The sequence below is a fragment of the Hyalella azteca genome, unplaced genomic scaffold (genome assembly GCF_000764305.2).
Source record: "Hyalella azteca isolate HAZT.00-mixed unplaced genomic scaffold, Hazt_2.0.2 contig16037, whole genome shotgun sequence".
Classification (NCBI taxonomy): domain Eukaryota; kingdom Metazoa; phylum Arthropoda; class Malacostraca; order Amphipoda; family Hyalellidae; genus Hyalella; species Hyalella azteca.
Window position 1 is genome coordinate 33641 of NW_025945864.1, and position 25693 is coordinate 59333.

General features: G+C 37.9%; 1 protein-coding gene across 1 annotated transcript in view; it reads right to left on the reverse strand.

Annotated features, from left to right (window-relative positions):
- Positions 1-10851: 10851 nt before the first annotated feature.
- LOC108678764 overlaps positions 10852-25693 on the reverse strand; it is a 29894-nt gene continuing 15052 nt past the window's right edge. The window contains exons 3-10 of the mRNA XM_018167232.2: positions 19935-20083; positions 19783-19811; positions 19251-19406; positions 15081-15358; positions 14646-14784; positions 13995-14140; positions 12672-12864; positions 10852-12404 (exon numbers count right to left, since the gene is read on the reverse strand). Coding sequence (XP_018022721.1) covers positions 11963-12404; positions 12672-12864; positions 13995-14140; positions 14646-14784; positions 15081-15358; positions 19251-19406; positions 19783-19811; positions 19935-20083 — 1532 coding nt within the window. The 3' untranslated portion in view covers positions 10852-11962. The remainder of the gene's footprint in view (positions 12405-12671; positions 12865-13994; positions 14141-14645; positions 14785-15080; positions 15359-19250; positions 19407-19782; positions 19812-19934; positions 20084-25693) is intronic.

Here is a 25693-nt window from a genome sequence, read left to right on the forward strand (position 1 = left end):
GGCAGGGTTGTAAACTAATAGGGAGATTTCGATAATAGGGAAGATTTTGTATGTGTTGAAATTAGGATACTTATATGTAGTATTTCTCAATGGTAGTATTATTCGAAGGCTTTTAATTTATAAATTTTAAAGTCATTTTTATTTATTTAAGATGCGGTTTAATGATAATGATAATAATTCAAAAAATATATCCCTCAGCCAATGAAGTTGTGTTAGTTAGCAGGCAGATTTTGAGTTTGAAATTCCTTTTCAATTTTCTCAGATTTTATGCAAATACATCAAATTAAACCTTGATATTTTATTCTAATTATCGTTACATTTCGGGGGAAAATGCACTCAGATTGTTCCCAATGTAAAATATATTATTTTTGTAATTGAAATGCCTGAACTTCCTATGAACCGTTTTCTGAAATCCGTCGATCTTGTAAATTTAGAATCATCTACAGTACATCACTTCTCGTACGGCTTACGAAGCCATTAAGCACCTGTCTGGAATTTGCGCTATTACTGCGTTAAAATTAATCCGATTTAGCACTTTCTCTAGTGCTCATTTGAAACTAAAATGGAAGACGATAGACAGAAGTTTCTATTAATTCCTACCGAGACAAGTAGGATCGCCGATGTCTTTTCATGATCTCAGTGCGCAAAGACATTTTTGCAATTGTAATTACATTATTAACCCCACATTACCAGTCGTGACAAATTTCAAAACAAAAGGACGAAATTATATTTAGGTAGCACAACAGACACAGAAACACTTGAATCAACCCCACGATATGAATCTGAACTTTAACATACCTCAAACCGTATAGAAACTCCAAAGGGTAAACGGTGGCGAATTTCACTTGTTATCGGTAAGATTTCTCCGGTCAAGACAGAGATAGCCAGCCACAGGGCGAGTGCTCAAAAGTCAGAATGCATGACAAGTTATCGCGGGTCAACGAATGAACTTTCTTCTTGATGAACATCCATTCGCCTGGAATTTTGTAGCCATCGAACGTTCAGCTGACCGTCACTTGTTCCTTTGAAAATATCCATTCAACTGACACTAATTATTTAATTGAAACTTGGTGGCACAAAAATGGACCATAACTGATACCTCTCAACACGAAGCGAAATTTCAACGGGACTGATCGGTAAAGCAGTTTGATTTCAAATATAACCTGTTGGTCGCAGGACGTTTGTTCAAGTGGGATTTTGTGGAAACTTTAATAGCAACAAATGCCTATTTTGCGGGCTCTGATAACTTTACTTCGATTATTTATTTTCTTCGTGAAGTACAACCTCTAAATTATCAGAAATATCTTTAAGTAGACTTGAGGGTGTCGGACAATGAGATCTTGACTCATGAAACTTCATAGTTTAAGGTTCACATCGAACACTCTAATTGACATTTATTGCAGTAAATGCATGTAGCTCATTACTCGGTATGACTACAATCAAATCACTCACAACTGTTTCATATCAAGCTCACCTATTATTCCTATATCAACCAATAAATCTGATTTCATGTAAAAATACTCAACAGCAAATGATCATGCGATGTGTGTCGTTTTGCTTGAGTTTCCCCCGCTTTGCGAGCACCGTAAGCGCGTCTTTTACACTTAAGAAGTCACGCTTTTGTTTCGGATCGAGTCGCTTTCCATTCCCGCACGAGATTCTTTTATGCTAACCTTCTTTCGTAGTTGCTATACAGTGTAACATTTTAAACCTATTCTGTTTCACATCGACTACAATACTTGGTCGGAGACTGAAACTTTCCCTAACAAAAAGATGAATGGATTGACTTTTCAGTCAACAAATCAACTTATATTCCAGCTTCGTCATGGCAAGTGGCCTTAAAAAACTATCAAAAATCTAATATTCAGTAACCTATCTTTCATTCAATCACCGACCGCCGTCTCTACGGGAGATCAGGTATTCAAAGTTATCTTTTTGATGATTCAAGTTTCTCTTTAAGTCCAAGTCCATAATTTCCATTGCTTTGCCTCCCTAATTTTCAGCTACATAATAATTTAATCCCGAAAGCTGCAGCTATTTAGCATGCGATGCCGTTCATGCTACAAAAAAGCATGACCAAAAATAATATTTTTATCGGAATTGGGTGTAAAAATATTTTTTACAACTTCATGTGGAATTTGTCCTACCCATTTGCTCATATACTTTGAATTTATATATACCCCCAATTCCTATTACTGATTTCTGTAACTGTACTGATCTATAATTACTAATTAGAGATCTAAGTAACATACTTTTTCACTGTGATACTAACTGATTCATATGCCTCTGTTCAAAAGTATATTGTTATATTTTAATCAAAAGAGCCGTGTTCCCTCTTTAAAAGTTGAAGATCACATGCAATAGTCCTCAATTGATCATGCCAGACGCATATACTCAGCATTTCATAAAAAATAACTGCCGTGAAAACATTTGATCGCACCGGACAACGACACATCTGGACCAGCATCCGGCTCCCGTGTTCGGCTTTCTATGAACTCCTTATAAAAACTAAACTAGCAACATCAACTCTACAAATTCTCTCGTAGTTTTAATGCGGGTACTTCTCTTTGAGGACCATATACCTGTTTGGATTTCTATGCACTTTGATCTTTAAGTTTAAAAGAGAACTTGGGGCGTCAAACCAGACGTAATTCAATCCAATGCATTCTTATAATATATTTTGTGAGCTTTTCCCAACCATCACAATTTTGACTGAAACCGTCGCGAATCTGCTTGATGTTGAAAGACAGCGGGTTTGCAATAAAATCGAAATATTCTGCTGTTATTACTAATATTTTTCTAGTCCGAGTCATTTCAGCGCCATGAAAATTTGAAATCTAGAGCAAAGTTTATTTAAGGTGTTATTTTGAATAAAAATGAAGCACGTGGAGGCGGGATTCTATCCCTCATTCAAAACGAATTTTTGAATGAGGGAATTTGTGTCAAATCGGCCAATGTTCATTCGGGCGACTAACATGTTAATTTAAATCGTAAAGAGATAATATTCAAAAAGAGATAATATTAAAGAGATAAAAGATAATATTAAAGAGTAAAGTGATAATATTCAGGTATATAACGTTACCTTTTTTTTAAAAAAGAAATTAGCCGCAACATCACATTTTGAGAATTTGCAAGCCATCTCACCAGCTTCACACCTTTGATGCTCTCAGCGGTAAACCCCATGTAGATAGAATCGGCGTGAATAAATTATATCGAATGGGTCTTCGATAGCCTTTTTGAGCTCCACAGAAAGTGGCGTCAGCTTAGACATCACTTTCTTTTTAAGGCAAGAGATACTTATTTTTATTTCGCAACTTCTGTTTGGATAAATGCTTCACTTATCTCAATTTTTTTTTGCAGTTTTACTTGAAGGAACTAAAATTCTTAATTAATGCAGGCACTAACTTTTATTTCATCGTGTTTTTTATTTCATCTTCATGTTGGATTCATCTGAAATAATTTCATTCATCTAGGTTTAGAAAAAGTAATCGAATTAATTCATCTCTCTTCAATCCTCTCAACAAGTCGGTAATGTTGCACTTCTACAGCATTGTTAATCTTGAATGCATCCGTATAGTGAGGAGACAGGATCCGGCTTTTTCTTACCCGGCACCCCAACATAAACTACTTCACTTTCAAGCTAAACGTAATTAAAGCAGAATAAACTTTCACTGCTCGCGACGTAGAGTTCATTAAGCGTAATCTCCTACAGAGTTAATGCCTTCCAGCACTAATACATTAATAATAGTGCCTTCCAGCAGTAATTATCCCGTACAGCGCTAATCAGCTGTAATAAAAACATGAACTGCTGGTCGTGACTGATTCCTTTCCGGGAACTTTCATCGTGGTTTTGTAATTGACGTGCTTTGCTTAAGGTATTTGAACTGATAAATTAAAATAATTCATTTAATGTAGAAATATTATAGAGCAATGCGTTTATAACTAATATATTATTAAAGCGGAAAGTCTCCTCGAAATTTCAGAACACAATATAGTGCGGTTGTCAATTGTAATGTTTTGATAAAATGAATTTCCAAGTGAAATGTGAACGTAGGATCATTACATTGATCAGACTATAGGACTACATTTAAATTACCGCAACAATGAAATAATTTCGGGCCAAGACAACGAGTCCAAACCGATTTTTCAACGAAGGCATGAAGCATATGATCTGCACGTACACAGTCTTGCGTTGAAGGCATCATTTGTTCATTCAAACACGTTGCTGATAACTCAAATGATGCAGTGCAAGGCGCAAACTGCATTCATTCTTCCAAGACAATGTAAATAATGGCGGGATTTTAAAATAATCGTCTGCTACGCCGCTTTGGCTGACATTATTTATATCTTCGCAATAAACGAGCAACATATTTTCCTCAGTCCAAATAGATTGAGGTTCCGCTCTGCAGTGGGTAGAAAATTTTCACCAGATAAGTGCAAATTTTGAAAGTTGTGAGGTGACGTTCCTCAACCATAAATTTAAAGAAATTTAAAAATATTCGAATTCACGGAGTTCTGTTGAGACCGCCGGCTAATTTACTTGAGTGTCTTGCCATGCTCTGTAAATTTTGTATGACCATGCTCTGTAATTTTTTTTATAACACACCATGCCCAACGATGCATTAAAAAAATCATTATAAAGAATTCATGTCATTGATTTATTATTATTTCATTATTTTTATTTTTTATTATTTTTTTCTCCTGCTACTGCAGTTCCAATTTTTTGTACTGCGCGCAACTCCGATTGTGAAACTGAGGCTAGAAGTCCAGTTTTTTACACTAACGCGTTACACGCCGGCATGAGAGTAATTCATAATCATGATAAAAAAAGCAGCATAAAACCTGTAAGTGTATTTTAGCCCAGCTATAAATCAATAATCAAAACTATACGCAGTTATTCGAATGATCGCAATCATTACTGTTTCACTTTATATGTTTGCCTTTTTTAATTTACGCGCGATTTCTTCTATCATTTTCATGAATATTATACGGATTGTGCTCTCCATGAGCTGTCCGAAAATTGAGTCTAGACTTATTGGTAATGAGTGTCTATTTTATGAATTCATGTTTGTCATGTATGTGACACATTCAATATATATAATTTTCATTCAGTTGATGACGGTGTTCTAGCTTAGCTTTTACTATTTCTTGTTTGTAACCGTAAAATTTATTAGTGTCGAAATATTAACCCCGAACTTGCCACAGACCAATTTTCTAAACAGTTAAACGCCAAGCGTAACGAGTTTCATTTGCAAGGACGATTGTAATACATAAACAGAATAAGTGTTCAAAGCTGAGATATTGCAAATTAACTTGACGATGGTACAGCATTTTTCGAACTCCGTAACTCCGGCTGAGAATTTTTCAAACCGTATTCTAAAACTTCGCTACAGAGTGATTCGATGCCCATATTCCGGAACTCCGCCATAGAATTATTCGTTGCCGTTGTTCCGGAACTCCGACGCAAAATTATTCGATGTCCTCAATCCGGATCTCTGACACCAAGTTTTTTAATTCCCTTGTCTGACACAAAATTATTCGATGCCTACCTTCCGGAACTCCAGAAGTTGGCGCAGATCAACCTCTCCTAATACCGCATCCGCAGTCACAAAAGACTTCAATTCGTTGAGGCGACTTTCTCCTCTAATTCATATCTTAGCAGGAGCTGACGTTCGTAACAAAATCAGTCATTGTTGGGCTTCTCAGAGTGACTCCCGCTGAGCGTCTTGATCCGCATTCTCGTATGGAACCACTCGAATAAATAAAATTCAAACAGGGCTTTTACATGACACTTTTCGGTCTTCTATAATTACGGGTTTGTTAGGAATAATTTATTGGAATTTTTAGTTGATCTCACACAGGCCATCTAACTCTAAAATGTTCTAAAATAACCATGAGTTATTTTGAAAATAGCCGCAAATTTCAAGCAAAAGATAGCGCTACTGAACTCTTTTTTGAAGTAGACATCATTCCTGAAAATTTTCGACCACTCGTGATTAATTAGATCATTAATCACTCTGTGATCTGTTCAATTAAAACGATCCTTGTTGGTGACAATTATTTAGGAATCAATTTTTAGTTGCAAGTCAAGTTTTCAACTATAATTCAGCAATATAACTCCAACTTTAACTTTAAATCAAGATGTTAATGCTTGCTTTTAATTTTCCGTCGTTTTTTCTCCTGTAAACCTCAATTGCTATTTTTTCTGCACCTTGATAAGAGGACCAGGGCGCCTGGATCGCTATTTCTCGGCATTGAGGTCTCCGATTCCCGCCGACACCTTAACTGATATTTTCCTGAGTGCAATTTTCCCTTGCACTGCATCATTTGAGTCTATTTCCTACGGTGGAGATTTATTGTTTTTTTTTTCATGCAATATAATACCATGTTTACTACTGTTAATTCTGCTGACCTAAAAGCAACTTTTTCTGCATCGCGAATTCCGCTTTTTTTTTTTTGTTCCACATCTGTTTTTTCGCGGTTATAATTTGAGTTTTACTGCTGTACATCCTTCTTGAAACGTGGATTGATGTTTATGAGCAGTTCTATTTCAGTTTTCTTGTTATTCCTCTGTTTAGTTTTGATTTTTCGTTCCCTGCGCAACATTCTTCCTTCTAATTTTTAATTTTTTAATCTATGTGCGAATTTCATTATTCTAGTAATTGGAATTAGAATAACTGATACCGCCTCTTCGGTTCAATCTTAGTATTTTTATATCTATAAAACTTCGATCGCGACATTTGCTAAAGACTGCAGTAAAGTCTCCCTCCAAGCTGCCTTAGGCATACTGTACATTTTTCTGTCCGTAATTTCACTGCATTTTATACAGATGTAAACATTACAGCATAGAAAATACGCAGTGCTGCGTTATGCACGATCGAAAGCTGCATATTCACCATTACTTTCGTAGAATCCCTGGAACACTTTCTCAAATGTTAGTCAAATATCTCAAGGAGTGGCACACTCGTATTCATTTCAGTCACGCGCAGAAGGAATTAGAAAGTATATCCTAGCCCTTGCGTCCATTTTCATTTATTGTTTTTATGAGCTAATTTGCCAATAATTGGCATTCCAAAACTCAACCTCGGCTGCCACACGTCCAGTTGAGTGACACTATCTTATCGAAAAATTCATTTGGAATTTTTTTCAGGACAAAAAAATTAAATTAGTGCTTCCGTAAAATTATTAACATGTGATTATTAAGTTGATCTGGGAATATTTTAAGAAGCTTATGTTTTATCATCACAAAATGAGAACAAATAATTTCCAATGACGGATGAAACATTCAATGAAATTTAATGCAATGCAAGACAATCACTCCTAAGTTTTCTAAAATATTACGAATAGCCTTCTACGAAAACTTCTTAACCACGATTGGTTACGCACTATCACGGTACCTAACATCTAGAGGATTTTTTCAAACTCTCGATACCGAAAAGCAAATCTGAAAGAAACCACGGCCAGGCAAGAATGTTTAGCTCCAGCTTGAGGTGAGAAGAGACCCGTATATGAGCTAACGGTCCAGCAACTCCATAGGCCGCCGCGCCGGTCAAACCTAAACTAGGCTACAAGGCAATCCGCTTCTGCTCCTGTAAGAACTTCCAGGCCCCGTAATATCTCATCAGCAATCCGACTTCTTGTGAATCGTATTTTAGAAGTAGTCTTTGATATTTAGAATTCCATTTTATTTATGAAATAATCAGGATGCGCTCTGTGATAGGATACTGTTTTTTTATTAAATATTACTTATCAAGCTCATACTTTGAACAAACTAATGCAAGACCATATCAATTGTTTCGAATATGGAAATTTTATCTAAATTTGTCATTTAGTTTTGTTCCGATCGACGCAACTCTCATAGACAGGGTACAGCACTTTTCAATGTGTAAGAAATACAAAAAAAAAACAATGCGTTATGCTCTCTCTCTGTTAGCCCCCGAATGGATCCAGTGTTTATTATCATCTGATACGAATGCAAAACTCCCACTTTGGGTTTCGGAATTCCACAAAATGGGTTTCGGAATTCCACCAAATGGGTTTCGGAATTTCACAAAATTGCCATTGACTATTTCGAAATTCTACAAGCTTTCTCGGTTACGAACAACATACCCCCTACTTCCATTGATCCGCATTGAACCGGACGTGCCGTTTTTACACACGTTCCCGCTGAGGTATCGAGGCATCAAGGGAAAGTTTGGCTGCTTCTGGCATTTCGCTCTCTTTCTGAGAGTCTATTTTCAGATGCCTTTGAAGGTTTCCGCCTTCGAAAATATTCTTGTTCAGTGGTATCTTAGACTTTAAATTAACGCACTTAATTTATCATCGATTTCAAACAAAGAATAAAGTTCCTCTGTAGAAAAAATATTTTCTCGTAAAAACTTTTTCGTCCACGAAGACGATTTGAATTTCATCCCACTTACTGTCATAAAATAATTGGGACATTGCACTTTCACGCGTGTATACTAATAATATTTTTCTGCAAACGTTCATCTAATAATATTAGTTTATTTTGCAGGCTTTGTTCCATTAACGTCCGGTGAAATGTTACGGTAAATGTAAAAATCTGACAGATTTTTGGCTGAATGGCTTCTAATGATATTATCGCTCCAGGGTTTAAAGGAACTTCATCTAAGAAATATCAGCATCAATTCGTCCCGCACCTGTTGTAGCATCCACATACTCGACTTGAGCAGCCGGATGGACAAGGCGTCCGAGAACGCTGAACGAGTTTCACTTTTTTTGCCTATTTAACCGGCAGGGCAAGTCGTCAATAAGGGACCACATGCCAACTAGCGTGCTATGCTTCGTAGCTGCATAGTCGGTAGGCTTACCAAAGTACTGCTTGCTACAGTATGTAACAATTTTAATTGGGCTAAGGCCTAAGCGAATAACGACCGACCTTGTGTTTGAAATCTAGTACCTGCAAGTCAACCACGGGAGCTTCGATCTGCTCGAAAATCTTGAAATTTAACAAACCTGCACTTGAAACTAATATTTTGAATATTCAAAAATTCACCATGGAAAAATTTGACATTTTCAGATTTTTTTCATCGCAGAAAAATGTTCCCGTTAGCAGTTGTGCAACGGTGACTCATGGAATTTGCCTGCAACCACACCAAGAGGTTGTCAGTAAAAAGAAAGTCAGCTGGAAGAAATATTCATCCACTGTCGGCTTTCAGATTCTAATTTTAAATATTCATGAGTGTTTTTATCTTGTTGAGAACAATAAAGACTTTTAGCACTGCATTTTTTTATAGGAGTAGGAGTAACGCCAAGTAAATTCGTCATATTTTCATTGAAAACATTTCAGACACCGGGTCCATCATCAGTCCAAAAAGTTCTATAGAATGCAAAAACAATTATTCTTGAAAATCTAAATGGACAAGAAAGAGACTAATACTTATGTAACGAATATGTAATATTTTTTTCTGAAGTTTTAGAGTTTCACTGATGATTGTTTTTATATTCTACAAAACCTTTTGAACTGATGATGGAGTTTTTTTCCGGAACGTTTTCAACGGAGATCTGGACAATTTAGTTGACGTTTTCGTTGCTTTGGGTAACATATGCGATTTAAGCAGACTAATGGTTAAGTACTTAAGAGATACGAGATAGAAGTACGAGTACATTTTGTACTGTATATACGACTTAGAGAACAAGTTAGAGATATGCGTTGGAGGTGCAAGTTGGAGATACTAGTAGGAGATACTAGTAGGAGATACTAGTAGGAGATACGAGTAGGAGATACTAGTAGGATATACGAGTAGAAGATACGAGTAGGAGATACGAGTAGGATATACGAGTAGAAGATACGAGTAGGAGATACGAGCAGGAGATACGAGTAGGAAATACGAGTAGGAGATACGAGTAGGAGATACGAGTAGGATATACGAGTAGAAGATACGAGTAGGAGATACGAATAGGAAATACGAGTAGGAGACACGAGTAGGATATACGAGAAGGATATACGAGTAGGAGATACGAGAAGGATATACGAGTAGAAGATACGAGTAGGAGATACGAGCAGGAGGTACGAGCAGGAGATACGAGTAGGAAATACGAGTAGGAGATACGAGCAGGAGATACGAGTAGGAGATACGAGTAGGAAATACGAGTAGGAAATACGAGTAGGAGATACGAGTAGGAGATACGTGTAGGAGATACAAGTTGGAGGTACAAGATAAAAATGCGAGTAGCACAAAAGAGTTGCGGATATTAGTAGAGAATCGAGTAAGGACACGGACAATCAAATTGAGTTTTGATCCATTAAGGCTGTTGCCGTACGTCGGCAGCTTTCTTCTCGTTTTTATTCCAGAATTCCGGTTCAAAGTTTATTCAATCAAATTATTATTGACATCCAAGTTTAGCTTAGTTAACATCAAACTCTAGGACTGATTTTGAAATATTTTTTGTCGTTAAATCAAAATTTTAACTAATATAATTAATGTAATATCTCAGCTTTATAAGTTACATTCTAACTTCTTTCGAATCGAGAGATAAAACTTCACAATAATGTGGAATGTTTTATGATTATTTTATCTCACCATCGCCATAAAATATGAAATGCATGATGTTCAACAATAATATTATTCTTTCTTGCAAGCACCATAAGATAATATTATTCTTTCTTGCAAGCACCATAAAATATGAAATCGTCTATTGTACTAAAAGAAGCTGCATGGTCTAGAGCTATACTCAGTCAAGCCGTTGCGGTTGTTGGTTTGGCGGCACAATATTTGGGATCGCAAAGAAAGTCTGTACCTAAATTGCATTCGCACAAATGCTATTCATTTTTATGCATAGTGAACGAAATCATTCCTACGTCTTTTTCTGTTTGAGGAGATGTAAATATTTTTGCAGAGTTACATTTATCTTAGAAAATATTTAGACAAATGTAAGTTGCGAAAATCTTAAGTACACGCAAAGTTTGTTTTTTCAGTAGTCTTGTAGTAGATGGATCAAAGATCTGAGCTCAACTATTTCGATACCTTACGAAATTTGGAAAAAATATAAAACTATTTGCACCTCATTAAAAATATTAATTGTTTCTATCGATACTTTCATATTCCAGATACTTCTATTCCACCAAGGTAAAACAATGAAGATAACATTTGACCATGTGAAAGGTTAGGTTAAGTAAATCAAAAGCTTCAATATCATATCAGGCTTATTTAACTTTGTGTGATAAAATCAACTCATTTATAATTGGCCTACGATTATCTTTGGCATGAAATGATGCATTAACTCGGCACCTCGAACTTCTTAATCAAAATACATTGAATATAACTAACAGCTCCTGCGTTCAAAAAACCAAAACAGCTTCACACTAATTTTTATTTGTAAAATTTTAAATATCACTTTTAAAACACTATGAAGTTTCATTAATTTCTGCCTAAATAAATTCTCCTACAAGGAAGTTTTAGTACCTATCCAATAAAGACAGGAACGTTTTTTGGCTCCACTTCTGCATTGATTTTGTAATGCCCATTAATATAAACTACAAGTCGCAATTAATTTTCAAGTAAAAAGTTACACAAAACAAACTTCTAAAAAGAGATACAGTGATTGCGATATTCGTTTATCAAATATTCGTTTTCCATGATGATATTATAAGAATATTCGTGTATCAAATATTAAATGACCAAACTAACGTTACGCAGTAAAACCAATAATAATTGTAAAGTTCTCTCACTGGCGTGTGCCTTAAACACTGTAAAAAAAATTTTCGCAATCAGTATACTAACGATGATTCTTAAAATGTCAGAATAACATTATATTTCAATTTGACTCGCTACTATACTCACGTAATGGATATATTTCAACTCCATCAGTAAAGCTCCCAGCCTAGTTATTATCGCCTTTTAAATTTAAATTTCTTCACTTTCAGAGCAGAAAAATTCCCGATTGCTAAAGCTGAAATATCAAATGTACTATGATGAATCTTGTTCACGTCATGCTTATTTTATCCTAAATTTGGCAAATCGTGCAACTCGATTGCAGCTTCCGACCGTCCCTCTTGATCGCCTTGGCCTCCATCAGAAAAAGCACCCCGTTTTTCCTCATCTGTCAAGTGCAGTTCCTCGCCTTCAACGTAAAGTTTGCTTTTATCCAATGAAAAATTAACGGCTTTTAGTGGCTGGAAGGAATTGGGCAGCAGAGAGTCGCCCTGGAATTTGGCTGGGTCCGGTGACCTGGGCCGTTCTACTTCAAACTGGTCCGAGTCTTTGCCGTGGGCGAGTCGATCTGAGTCCTTGACAGTATGGTTAGAGTCGTTGAAATCACCCTGGGAGTCCAATAATTCTATAAGAGTCGTATTCGAAGGAGATTCGTGAAGGAAATCTCTCCGGAAGCTGCTGCCAGTGCACGGACGCCATTGTTCTACACCGACCGAACCAACGTAGCACCTGCAAAAATTTGGAATTTCAGTTTATCATCTATAATGCGGGAGAAAAAAATAAATGCTCGCCTTGTAATTCCTCAATAAAACTGTTCGACGCTACGAGATTCAACGTTGTTTGAATTGTCTAAATGTATCAATTATGTACGTAAATGTTGTCTGTAAAATGTAAAAGATCTGTATCAAGTGCCATTGATCAGCAATATCATACGCGCACGTAGAAACTGTACTGTGCTTGATAAAAAAAAAACTAGTAACGGTTTCCCCGACATACCACTTGAAGGCCTCGTTGTCCCCTGCACTGCAGACCTGGTCAGGCCTGCAGCAGTAGTCCCAGGCCCCTACGGCGTTGGTCTCACAGTACCAGTAGCCCCCAAGCTTGTCTTCCGTGCAGCGATTGCGACCGTAGCAACGCAGCCCCGACACCGTCTCAGTGCCACCCTCAGACGTCAAGAACGCCGAGTCACCTGCAGCAAACCAGCATTTAATAGTTTAGATGTTGCATGTAATAGTTTGGACTGCGTGTTCATCGTTTGAGCGACTGCAACAATCGTCATATGCAGCCTTAGCACTTCACTTCACCCCTATAAGCAGTCATGCCGGGAAATGATGTTGGAACAACGTTTAGTACGAGTTGATTTGGTTGAAACAAAGTTTAATCAACGTTATTTCAACATCAGAAGCCTCTTGGAAAGGGGTCACACCAGAAGCCGTGAGGAGGGTGCCCTAGCGAATATTTTAGTTGGAGTTCACTGTCCTTGGATCCGGGTAAGTCGCATCCATGGAGAGTGTAATTGAAATCGACCTCTGGAGGCCACGCACAGGACCCAAGGGCAACATAAATTTCTTTGTATCGAAAGGAAGTCGATTAGTTAAGATAAAAAATTACAGTTAGATTCCCAAAACATTAGGAAGCAGTGAAAATTTTTAGACCAAAAATTTATTATCTTATCTCATGACAATATACAAAAGGAAAATACAATGTATCGATTCGACTATTGATTAAATTAAATGTTGGAAGTACACACTTGCTTGCAAGTTGCAATGAAGTAACCACAGTTGAGACATTTTTCGCCTATTTCATTTCTGTGTGCATATAGGAATCGATGTACATACGGAATCGATGCATACATGAATCGACGTTTGCTCACTATTGGTCGGGAAAAGTTTGCTCACATCTGGACTGTAGTAAAAAAATACGTATTTTGTCAAAGAATTGGTAAAATTTTACAGAGTTCCACATTGATTACGTTTTCTTAACAACAAGGCAAAAACTCCAAGGACATTACAATTCAAAGTCTACCTTGGCCATAATATTGAACTTTTCATTGATGACCATTTCGTGCCGATTCTTTCGAAAATTTTTACATCCTTTTCGTTTTAAACGGCAATGTAATGACCATATGTCACGCCTGGAAGTCCACCACGGATAAGGCAGCGTTTACCTTGGTACACATATATGCAAGATTAGTTTTTCGATCAGGTATTTACCTTTAATTCTTAATTTCCACATAATTATGCAATCATAAACTGAAATTCTACCGTTACAAAATCACCATTTTTATTTTGAAATACGGCTCTAGAATACCAGACGTACTGAATCCGCCATCGCATTCTCTGTCGTAGATCCTGCGCTGGAAGACGTCGTAGCCCGAGTCGATGGGGAGGTCGAAGGCGCTGATCTGCGTCACCTCCCTGGCGCTCAGGAAGCAGTTTTCCTCGCGTCGTGCAGCGCTCCGGTAGCTGGTTAGATGAAGGTTTCAAATAACTTAGATTTTCAACCGACCATAATTCATTTAATAACATTATATTCATTCATAGTAACGTGTTTTATTAAAGTTTAAATTATTCCCGAATACACGAAAGCAGATTCTTTATAAGAAAGGTTTGCTTCTGTTGAAATATTACGACACAATAGGAATTTTGGGCTCAACTAATCGGTTAGCCTTAAGCGATTCTGTTAGCCTTAAGCGCTTAAAGTGTCGCGTCGTTTGATATCAATCAGCAGCGTCCCAATCTTTGGTCAATATTTATCTCAAGTGTTTCGAGGCCCTACTTAGTGTTTGAATAAATCAGCAACACACAATTATAGGTATCTGCCAATAAATTGGTGCGTAGAAAATCAGAATTGTTGGTGTAATTCAATTCACAACGATTCGGGTATGCGACAATTCATAAACATCTAGAAGCCTTGAGTTCAGTTCGGTTTCGTTATTTATATCAGTGCCCATGGCTGAGAAGACCTCACTTGAATGCAAAGGAGCGGCACATGAAGTGTCGGCTTTGGTGACATCGCAGCTTGCAGTCGTTGACGTCTGTGGCGCGTAGTTGGTCCCTGACCACACGCAGGCCCAGCCTCGTGTTGGCTCGTGCCAGGCGATAACAGTCTGATGATGGGTCGTCATACTTTAAGTTGACGTTAAATTAAGTGAACATAATTCAACAAAATATTTTCTCCCGAGCACATTTCTAAAGACCAAAATTTTACAAAAATAATTTACCCTGTATATAAAAATTTCATAAAAATAATTTAGATACCCTGCTCGTTGTAAGTGACGGCGCTCTTGGCACACACCATCTGGAAGGTGGTCGTAACTCAACGAAAAATTTGTGCATAACGAAAAAATAATATAATTGGCATTGCAGTCAAGCAGTAAATAATAATATAAATTTGGATCCGAACCTTCCCTGAAGAGGCCGAAAGACTGCGTAGGTAATGTGTTGCTCGTGCCGCTGCTGCCCAGACCTCCCAAGCCGAACCCTGACGAAAAGCCGCCACTGCCTGGCCTCAAGCGATCGCCAAGTCTGGAATCTCCTCCGGATACTACACTTGTGCCAAATCTGTCGCCAGTTCCACTACTTGCACCAAAGCCGAAAGGAAGCCTTCCACTGGTTGCAGAAGGATTTCCTGGTCTTTTGAAAGTCTCTTGGCCTCCAGGACTGTTACCCAATCCAAACAAGCTGCCGGAATGGTCAGTAGAACAATTACACACTACTGGGGACTTGTGATCAGAAATTGGTCTAAATAAGTTAGAATTACCTGAAGTGCCGAACTGGGGTGCGTTCTGACTATGATTAATGAAGGTGCGGATTGGTCGGGAAGTAGTAATAGGAGGATTTCCAAAACTCGCTGTTCCAGAGCCAAAATGTGAAAAAGATAAGTCACTGACTGTGTTGGGGCTTGGCGTGCTCGTTTGCTTCCTCCTTCCTCCTGGAAAATCGAACATAATGTTTGGAAAATTTACATCCAATGGAAGTAATGTAGGTTGAACTTCTTGTTTCCTCTCTGATGCAGTATTATCTTGAACAGAGCTAGTTTTTGTATCTCTGTTCGTTACTGGAAAGTTCTGGTTTACTCGAAAAAACTGATTGCGTTGATTATGGAAATCGCGGGTTCCACCGCTTTCAAATTGATCCCTATCATCATCAGTTGAATTAGCACTATTTAAATTTACGGTGAAACGATTTCGGTTGGAGTTGCTACCTGAAAAGCGCGAGTTTTCCCCAAGAATGGAAGATGGAGACGTTGTGTCCGCAACATTTCTGTTGTGAATTCGAAAATCGCTTTCAGCCTGACGTGTGTTTTCAGCCCGTTGTGGGTGCTGGAAGACGGAATTACTCCCTCTACTGACTTGACTGTCATCCCTATCAACAGTTTGCCTAAACCGGTCATCTGTCCGTTGGTTGTTTACAAATTGAACGTTATTTAAAGGTCTGAACCTGTTGTCATTGTCTATTGATGCGTCGTTAGAATTAAATTGATTGGTTTGGGACCCAGAGTTGGTACCACTGATTGGCTTGAATCTATCATCGGTAATTCCAGTAGAACTCGCAAAAAAGCTCCCGAACGTACTTGCTAAGTTACCCCCATTAGCAGTTGGACTTCTGTGGACTACTGCGTTGTTACGCTCTGGAATTGCACCTGAAGGCTTATTGTTTGATGAACTTTCATGTGCGGAGCCCCGTTGAACAAAAGAAGCTCCCGAACTCTGAGAAACTCTTGGCGCGTGGATGGTATTTGACAAATCAATCCATTTAAATTTATCGTCATCTGATTGATCATAATTGTCAGGGTTTAACCAATAAAATCTATTGGTTTCATCATTGGAAACTCGTGTGTTGGACGATGGAAGCTTATGAGCGTTGCTTGTATCTATAATATTATTTTCCGGACTAACTTCGTTTCTGTTCGGTATCCTATGTAATACTACAGAATTGAAACTATTCGAATTTGGTTCTCTTCTTGGATCCGAAAAAAAATCCGGGGAAACTCTATGAAACTGAACTCTGTTGTCTGGTCTTACATTGTTGCGCCTCTCACTGCTCGTGATTATAAAATGCTGATTGGAAGGGCGAATCGGATCTAATGATTCGTTCTGAAGAATGTCGCTAAAAGCACCTCTATCATTCAGTCTGTCGCTGGGAAACCTGGTGCTTATGTCATTACGGTTGACTCCTCCATTGGACTGCGTTGCTAAGCTTGACCCTGATGGACCTCCCTGAACTCTTTTGAATTTTATGTTGAGATTTGGATTTCCGTGAGAAGCAATGTTGCTGCCTGTTGGCCAGCCTCCAGTGACAGTATTTCTCTGAGTCCCACCAGGACGTCGAGACCCAATGGGCCGTCGAGTGATGATCGTGTTGCTGTTTGTGGTAATTGTTGAGCTTGCTGAAGCAGGAGTAATGATAGCTGTATTACTAACAGTTTCGGAGTTGGTAGTTATCAGATGTTCGTCATCTGTACTGGCTATGGTTGTTAGATGATTTGCATTGTGGGATCCGTGCACTGCAACTCCGTCTGTCCTGACTTCCGATATGCTACTAGCAGAACCACTTTGAACAACAGGCTGGCTTACGAATGGTCTTGGTTTTCTATGAATAACTTCATTTAAATGGGTATCAATAGGATTGTGCACCGGGAAAGAGTTAGATGATAAAACGGCAGTACCAGTGATGGGTTTTCTACTAACGGACGTATCAAAATTATCCAGTTGTTGAGGAATGGCCGTTCCAATCAACCCAAAGTCGGGCACGTTGAAATGCGAGCCTGTGTGTCCCCTGGAGGGTATGTTTTGGGACACAGACCTACTGGGTGACGCAGTTATTATATTTCGGAATACACTACTTGGAGTGACCGCGCCTGAAGGCGTCAATGCGTTCCTCAGTTCCCAGTCTGTGAGCCCCTGCCGGGTGGTTGTTGTGCTCGGTGGGTCCAAGTGGTTAGGAGGCAGAGGCCTGAAAGAAGGTGAAAGCCATTTGTACAGCACAAGGTATGAAGGAAGACGAAAAATCCAAAGGCTCCTCGATTGAGTGTGTTTGAAACTTTAGCAATGTTTAAAAGCAGTTTGAGCAAGTTAATCGAGCCTATATTTGTTCTAATTTTCCTCGTTCTGTGGGCTAAATGAACTTATTTGCATGATGTCAATTGATTTATTCGTCTTTTCTTAGAAACTTTTATTTTTAGGATACAAGTTCTTCATGAAATTTGAAATAAAATCCAATCAAGTTCATTATGATTCATGAATAAGAAGAAAATACATGGGCTTTTTTGGGTATTGAAACAGAAAATAGGTCTTTCAATTTTTCATCAAGTTGCAGGATTTTAATCTTCCACAAAACGAAGAAAGCTGGCACAAATAAACTATATTTGGTGCATAGCAGCTGTACAGTGCCTTAATTCAAGTGCATTATATACACAAGAAAATTTGTATGTACAAAAGCAACGAAAAGATCACAAAAAAATTCCACACTGCTTTAGACAGTACATCAACACAAGCCAGTAAAATTTTGGGTCAAAACGTCGACTATTGGCATTATTTTTGCAACTTTCTATATGAAAATACGTCATTGGCGAAAATTATTGATGAGTACAAGCCATATTCCAATATTCCAGATAAATCAAGATTTTTTAGCAAAGCTAGAAGGATAAGGTGCAGTTACTCTAGAAATTGATTCATGTACAATAATGAACATATTAAAAAATATTGAAAAACGACCATAAAATGACATATATATGAACCAGGTTGACACTGAATATTGAGATCAATCACTCGGGTACTTGCTTTGAATTGGAAATTCTGTAATCATCATTTTTTCAGTAATAACGAAGAATAAAATTTGGTGTAAAATGAGTAGTAGAAAATTAATTTTCATGTCACATATAATAGTAAAAAATGTCATTAAAATTTATTGATAGATTAATTAAGATGTAATATCAAACTTCAAAAAGATTTTCGTGGCTATTATGAGATAGGTAGATTTAATTTTCATTGCAGAATTTCCGGGTAGGCACTCGTCGTACAAATTTATCAGTCAACTTACCTGCCACCAGTAGTATCTCTACGTACAAAACAGTGGTAACAATACGATACGAGAATATACGCTTCCACCCTCGAATAACATAAGTAATATCAAAACCTCCAATAATAATAACGGCACTGGAAATTCAGACTAACATACCGGTCTCTGCATCTCCATCAACGCAACTGCCATTAAATCTCCCCCTACGCACTACCCTTGCATCTCAGCCAACTCATGCACCTGCCCTTTAATCTTCACCAACGCACTATCCCTACCAACGCACCACCCTATCAACCGTATATAGTGTCTACCAACGCACCACCCTATCAACCCTATAGTGTCTACCAACGCACCACCCTATCAACCCTAGCTATAGTGCCTATTAACGCACCTGCTATCTACCAACGCACCACCCTATAGTGTCTCTACCAACGCACCACCCTATCAACCGTATATAGTGTCTACCAACGCACCATACTATCAACCCTATAGTGTCTACCAACGCACCCGCTATCTACCAACACACCACCCTTTAATGTCTCTACCAACGCACCTTCCCTCGCAATCTCTGCCCAGCTTTGTTCTCTCGTAGAAGTCGAAGTCGTGGTCCACATGAAAGACCCTTTCGTCATCCAGGTCGGCGCCGTACGTGTCCTGGAGGCTCAGCTCGCAGTTGGGGGCGGTGCTGCGGTTGTCCCGGGTCCTGTACCTGAGAGGCGAACTCTATAGTTATAGGCAGTGTTGATAAAATGGCCTACATTACGCTTTAGTTAATTTTATTTTTATGAACTTGATATTCAATCTTACGAGCTGAGGTTTGAAGGAAAATATGTTAATTAGCGAAGGAAACTGCAACACTAAATTTTTAATTTTCAAATGCAATGGAATTTAATTTCGTACATAGGATAGTGCGAAAATTCCGATTTCTTCCATTCTATTTTGCCATAAACCGCTACACATTGCAGTGCAGAGAACTATTATTTATATAAAGTAGTAATATGTTATTTCAATGTCATTATTATTATCAATTCAGTATTACTATGCATAGAACAACGAACGTTTCCACGCTCACTGCTCGCACACACCTGAAGTTGAAGCCCCGACATGTGAACGCCTTGGCACACTCAGAAATAATATTTAAATAAAATAATAATACATTATTTCAATATTATTATCATTATCAATTCAGTATTACTATGCATATAAAAACGAACGTTTCCACGATCACAGATCACACACACCTGAAATTGAAGCCCCGACATGTGAACTCCTTAGCCTTAGCACACTCGTACTCGCACTCCGCCCTGTCCGGCGTCACCACCGTCGCTTGGATGAACTGCCGCGCGATGCGCATGCGCGGTCGCACCAACCGATAACAGCCGCTTCCTGCGCGCGATTTAAACATAAAAGGTCATGGTCAGGATTGTTTTGTTCATAATTAAATTTGTGCATGCCACATTATCTTCAAATTGTAAATTACTTGAAGCTCCAGATCATTAATCATCATAACTATTTTTTTCTATAACTACCTAAAGTTTCATCGTTTGAATTTCAGTCATGATTTATCTTGCACTGAGAAATATAATCATGCGATTAAGGAGAACCTCTTCATACAAATTTTAACAAATGCACAACCCAGTATTTTGAAGTATTACAAGTGTATGCTGTTCAGTGAGTGAACGCCGCTGCCAAATTCATAGTGAATTAAGGATGAAGATATAACAAGACATTACGCATTTAGTGCATTTTTTGGCGTTTAGCACGACTTCTCAAGAAAAAAGTGGGTCCAGGAGTAATCGAAATTTCACAATTATATACAAAATTCGAAGAAAAAACACGAAATTCGAAGAAAATTAATCTATAGGTATAGATTGCGTAGTTGATCAATTTATCAGTGGCTAATGTTTTTAGAATTTATAGAATTTTCCGTGAACAGATTTTCCTGCGTAACAATTCCACAATTCCGTAAATTCCGAAGCAATTCTCTACACCTGTTTTCTGCGTCTAAATGTTCGCTCGAATACGTTACTTACGCGTCAGTATAACGGCTGTTTATTAGCGTATCGTTATCTACAAAAAAGTATTGTGCTAATTTTTTCCTGTTTTCTCAAAAATTCTGTAATAGGTTTCTCAGTATATATATTGTTTATTTTATTAATTAGTCACAATTGTTATACGCTACAGCAGAAATCGAAATTAATAAATTAGACTTTTGGTTATTCAATAGATTTAGTCCACATAAGCAGCCAAATACAATATCAGATATAAAATAAAATATGCATAAAAATCGTAAGTCCTATTAATGCCATTTTAAGAGCTCCGTGAATGGCACTTTTTAAAGAACATTTCACAGTTTGAAATGTTCTTCCTGAACTGCGGCAGTTCCGTCTTCCTGGGCTACAAATGAATGATCGTCCTCTATATTGTCTATTGATATCCTTTGCCAGGTCAAGTTTGTCGGGCGCATTAGACTGTCATCAACAAAATTGCCTTTTCACGACTTCTATCGACGCAGAAAATTGCTAAACGCACTGAAGTTTAGCGCACTTCCTTACATATTTTTATCACACAACCCTTGCCACAAAATGAATCTTAGGTAATTTAAATAAACGTCATTTAATCTTTATTTTTTATTATAGTTGATACTATATATTTAATTCGGATAAAATGCTGACTTCTATTGAGCTATTGAGAAAAGATGTCTTTAAATATTTCACCTCACTTAATATTGCGAATGTCTAATAAAAAAAAGTTTCCTACCTGCAAAGACCGGCGACGGGCTTTGAAGAGGAAATCCAAATTTTCACGAGTGACGGGAAACTGTCGCGCATTTCTCGTGAGTTCAAACGAGAAAAATTACGACATTGAATCTGCATGCCACCGTGACAAGCCAAATGGAAATTACAACACGCGCAAAACTCGTGCCAATTGCGTCAGCCATGCATTAACGATCGCAATATATCATATTCATGTAACCAGTATATTTTCTACTTAATTGCACTGAAAGATTTAGAATAGAACAATAACACTATATATTAACAAAGTTTTTTTACACTACATTTCAATCATTCCTCCGATAATTTGAACAGAGAATCCGAAGAATTCGAAGAAACGTGTTCTATTGTCCATTTTTTTGTTTAAATAGTCCTTGCGTCAAATGTAAAAACGAATTAATTTCACATACCTTGTTTATATAACTTTTATCCCTTTGCAGGAGCGCATTCATCATTTACCTAAATAATCCAAATAAATATTTCTAATCGCGATGAGTTCGTCATTGCATGTAATGAATGCCAGACTTGTGTTCACGTTTGTCTATGTCGTAAGCTGTACACTCTAATTTACTAAAAAGTCACTGCAGCTCTGTTATGGCCACCCTCTTATATATATACCCAAGGACAGTCGTTGATCATTCAAAGTCTTCCCTGTCATCGAAAGACTTTAATTACAATTTCAACACCTGCAGGCCCTCCTATACAACAAATTCACGTATTTCAATAGCACCTGACTAATGGCTCCCCCATTTTGACTTCAAGGGCGGTCATCAATAATTTGAACTCTTTCCTGTAACCGGAAGACTTTTTAGATCAGGACCTGGGGCAGGGTTCCCGCGTCGTGACCTCGCTGCACTTCACGTCTGCGAAAATCTTCATTCATTGCAGTGCTAATGCGCCAGCAAAATATTGTTTACTAATAAATTTTTTGGCACTTTTTCCTGCGCACACGAATTCCAAGCATGAAAACTGGTTCTGAATACATATGTTGTTAATAAATAGAAAACACCGCGACACACAATGACGGTTGATTTATTAGTGACGTAAAATAATTTGCTATAGTGCCGCTCGAATTGCTGGCGTGCAATTCAAATTTAGCTTCTTGTCGTCTCAAATGCTTCTTCGTCTGTCGCTTCTTGTCGCTGACCTTGCAGAAAGCTGGCAAACCATCATTAAATAACTAGAAATTATGGATCGTCACTCAGGAGAGGGAAATGATTAAATGTTCTCCCCCGTGTGTTAGGTGCCATTCATTGTCTAGTGCCGCAATCTTGCAAGAACCATTTTACTCTCGATTGCGTGACTGTGGAACACACACAAGCTTCCTTGTGCTCGGATATAACGGTTCTCTTTGTAATGATTTGAAATTAGATGTTAATCTGGAATAAAGTCGGACGGGCAAAGGTCATTGATGTTAATGATACCGCAATTTATCTAGTGGAATAATATGTTTGTGCTCGACCAATATCACCCATTCGTCTGATTTACGGGGTTACGGCCGCATACCCTCCGCTGTTCAATTTTAGTAGTAGTTTCTGTTTGGTTTTTCTCTCGATTTTGAAAGCGATGAATCCTTTGAAGTTGGATTTATTTATCCTTTTAGCAAAATATTTTCACAATTCTTTAACTACCTTTACTCATCACAAATTGATGCACGAGCATCATTGTAGATAAGCAAGAATTTGTCCCTGGAGTAATAACAACCGGATATTTACTTATAAGAATCTTAATTCTGTCGCAAATAATCATAACCGACATGAACCTGCTCAATGTTCTGCACAATCGTTACCGAAGCAGGTGTCATGCTAGCTCAGCCTGCTTCACACCATTCTAAGCGCGGAGCGTTCGACAGGCCGTATGATTTAAACGGCGCGTATCACGCTAGCTTAAAAAAGACTAATATTAAGTGGCTCTGTTACAACGCATAGAGAATCTGTCAGTTCCATGTGCTTGCTTCCTCACGCCATCGGTTGTATTACATTACACAAGGCTTACATACAAATTAATACAGAATGGACGATATAAGTAGAAAAGTTGACGAATTGTGGCATTTTAGGTACACCACTGTTGAGTCTGATTTGCAGCATGAGTAAACGGATTTGAATTGAATTGTAGCTTACAGCAACGAAATTGTCTAAATTCTGTCAGTACGGTATTTACTGCAGACTTTAATGCCAGTAAAAATAAAATGCCTTTGATGAAGACGTAGTACTAGCGACGCACAACAGTACCGTTGACCTGTTCGAGTCATGATACACGTGACAAAACTGGTAGCTATAGGGCGCGGACTAGCTGCCGCGTGCGATGACAATGTAGCGGTGTAGCCGGATGCGCGCTAGAACGTGTACTAAACAGCGGTTTTAACGTCTTTAGTACAATATCGCATTTATATTCACGTAAATTATTCATTGATAGGCCGGATTTGGTGTTCAAAATTTGCCATTCGGGTGTCAGGAGTAAGTGTAACGGTAGCTGCTCCTGGACGTAATATGTAAGTTAGAGAAATATGCAGCATACATAATTATTTTTTCCGCGCAACACACACGAAATTTCACCAATGAGTGATTCAGAGCTCCTGCAAACTCACGCGCAGTGGGCTACCGTTACATCGTGACGTCTAAAATCAAATGATTTTTATGTCTATGTTTACTAGATTATTATTATTATTATAAGCTGAGCCTATCGGAGTGTGGTTATTGCAATATCTTCTTATCTATCGTTACAAATATCAGTAAGAAATTACGGGACAGAAGTAACTGTCCTTGGGCAATCTAAATTAAAGAACGATTATATTATTATTTATTATAAATGATTTTAACATTTTTACTACGAATGCATTCACGGAGTGCATGGAGCGCAAAACCGTACCAAATTGGAAAAAAATACTTGTCGTGCAAACAGAACTGACTCGCAATGGATTCGTTTACCAAACTAAAATTAACTATCAAGCTCAGAATTTCCGAAGTTGTAGTCATAAAATTTCGAAGACGGACGTGGCTGAATCCGAGATTTTTTGCGACAATTTCCTGAGCGACGAAGCGCTGTTCCGGACTTGAACTTCTTTCTACTCGGTGTTGCCGTGACAGTTACAATGCATAGCTACGCTCGGATGCAGTGGTCGCTCAACAGATTAATTACCTGGGGAAATACTTACAGTGATCGTGGGCTTTTTGACCTCCATGTCATCACCTCACAAGCCTGCAATCGTTAAATTGAAAGGGCACCACGCGATCACAAGTTCAGAGTGTGAAGCGAATTTGGTATTTAAATTTGTTATAATTGGAAATATTATTTTATAGACATAAATTGATCCGCCCATTTTCAAGATTTTCAAGAGAACAATGAACTGAAATATATTTCGCGAAGAAAGCGCTTACATAGAATCGGATCAAACGGTATGGAGTTGAAATCCTACCAGTGCTTGCTTCTAACCGTGCATTGAACTCGTGTAATCACCATTAAAGCGTTGAACCTTTCCAACAAATTATTATGGTCGTCGAGGTTTTTTCCTACATCGTGACATGCGCATCGAGAAGCAAGATATGTGATCAAAATATCAGTGATGAGCTGCAGCACATCGTGAAATTTTTGCACAAAAGAAAGCGGCTCTGAAAAAATGAACATTTTCCAAATATTCTTCGGGACATATATGATGGTCTGAGATATCAATTAATAGACTCGCTTTACAAATCAATGTTGGCCAGGTTTAACGCAAATATTAATTATTAATGGTTTTAAAGATTTCATGTCAAGAAAGCTATATTTAGAGGGCGTTGAACCATGTTCTAAAATTTTTCTTTCTTCGTGAATACAAATGTAGATCTTTTCATGTTTAATAACCTTCAAGCTTCAGAACTTATATCGTTAATTATCCATGACAGCAACTTAACATTTTCTCCTGTATAGGTTCAAATTATAAAACTCTGGTCTCTACAAATTATGCGTTGCAACAAATTATTTCTATTTGAGAACGAGATTAGTGTTCCTCGTTTTCAACACGCTTACATTGAACAAAGAGCGCAGCCAGATTTAGGAAATGTTGAATTAAAATTTCATCAAATATTTTTCGTTAACGCAATATGGCGGCAACGAGGTCAAGCTCCATTTTGTTGCATAGAAATTCAATCACGCTGATTTAATTAAATTACAAACCCTCCAAAGTAATGACGATCTTGTCAATTTCACTTCCCGATTCTAAAAACCCGTTCACGGCCGTTCGTCG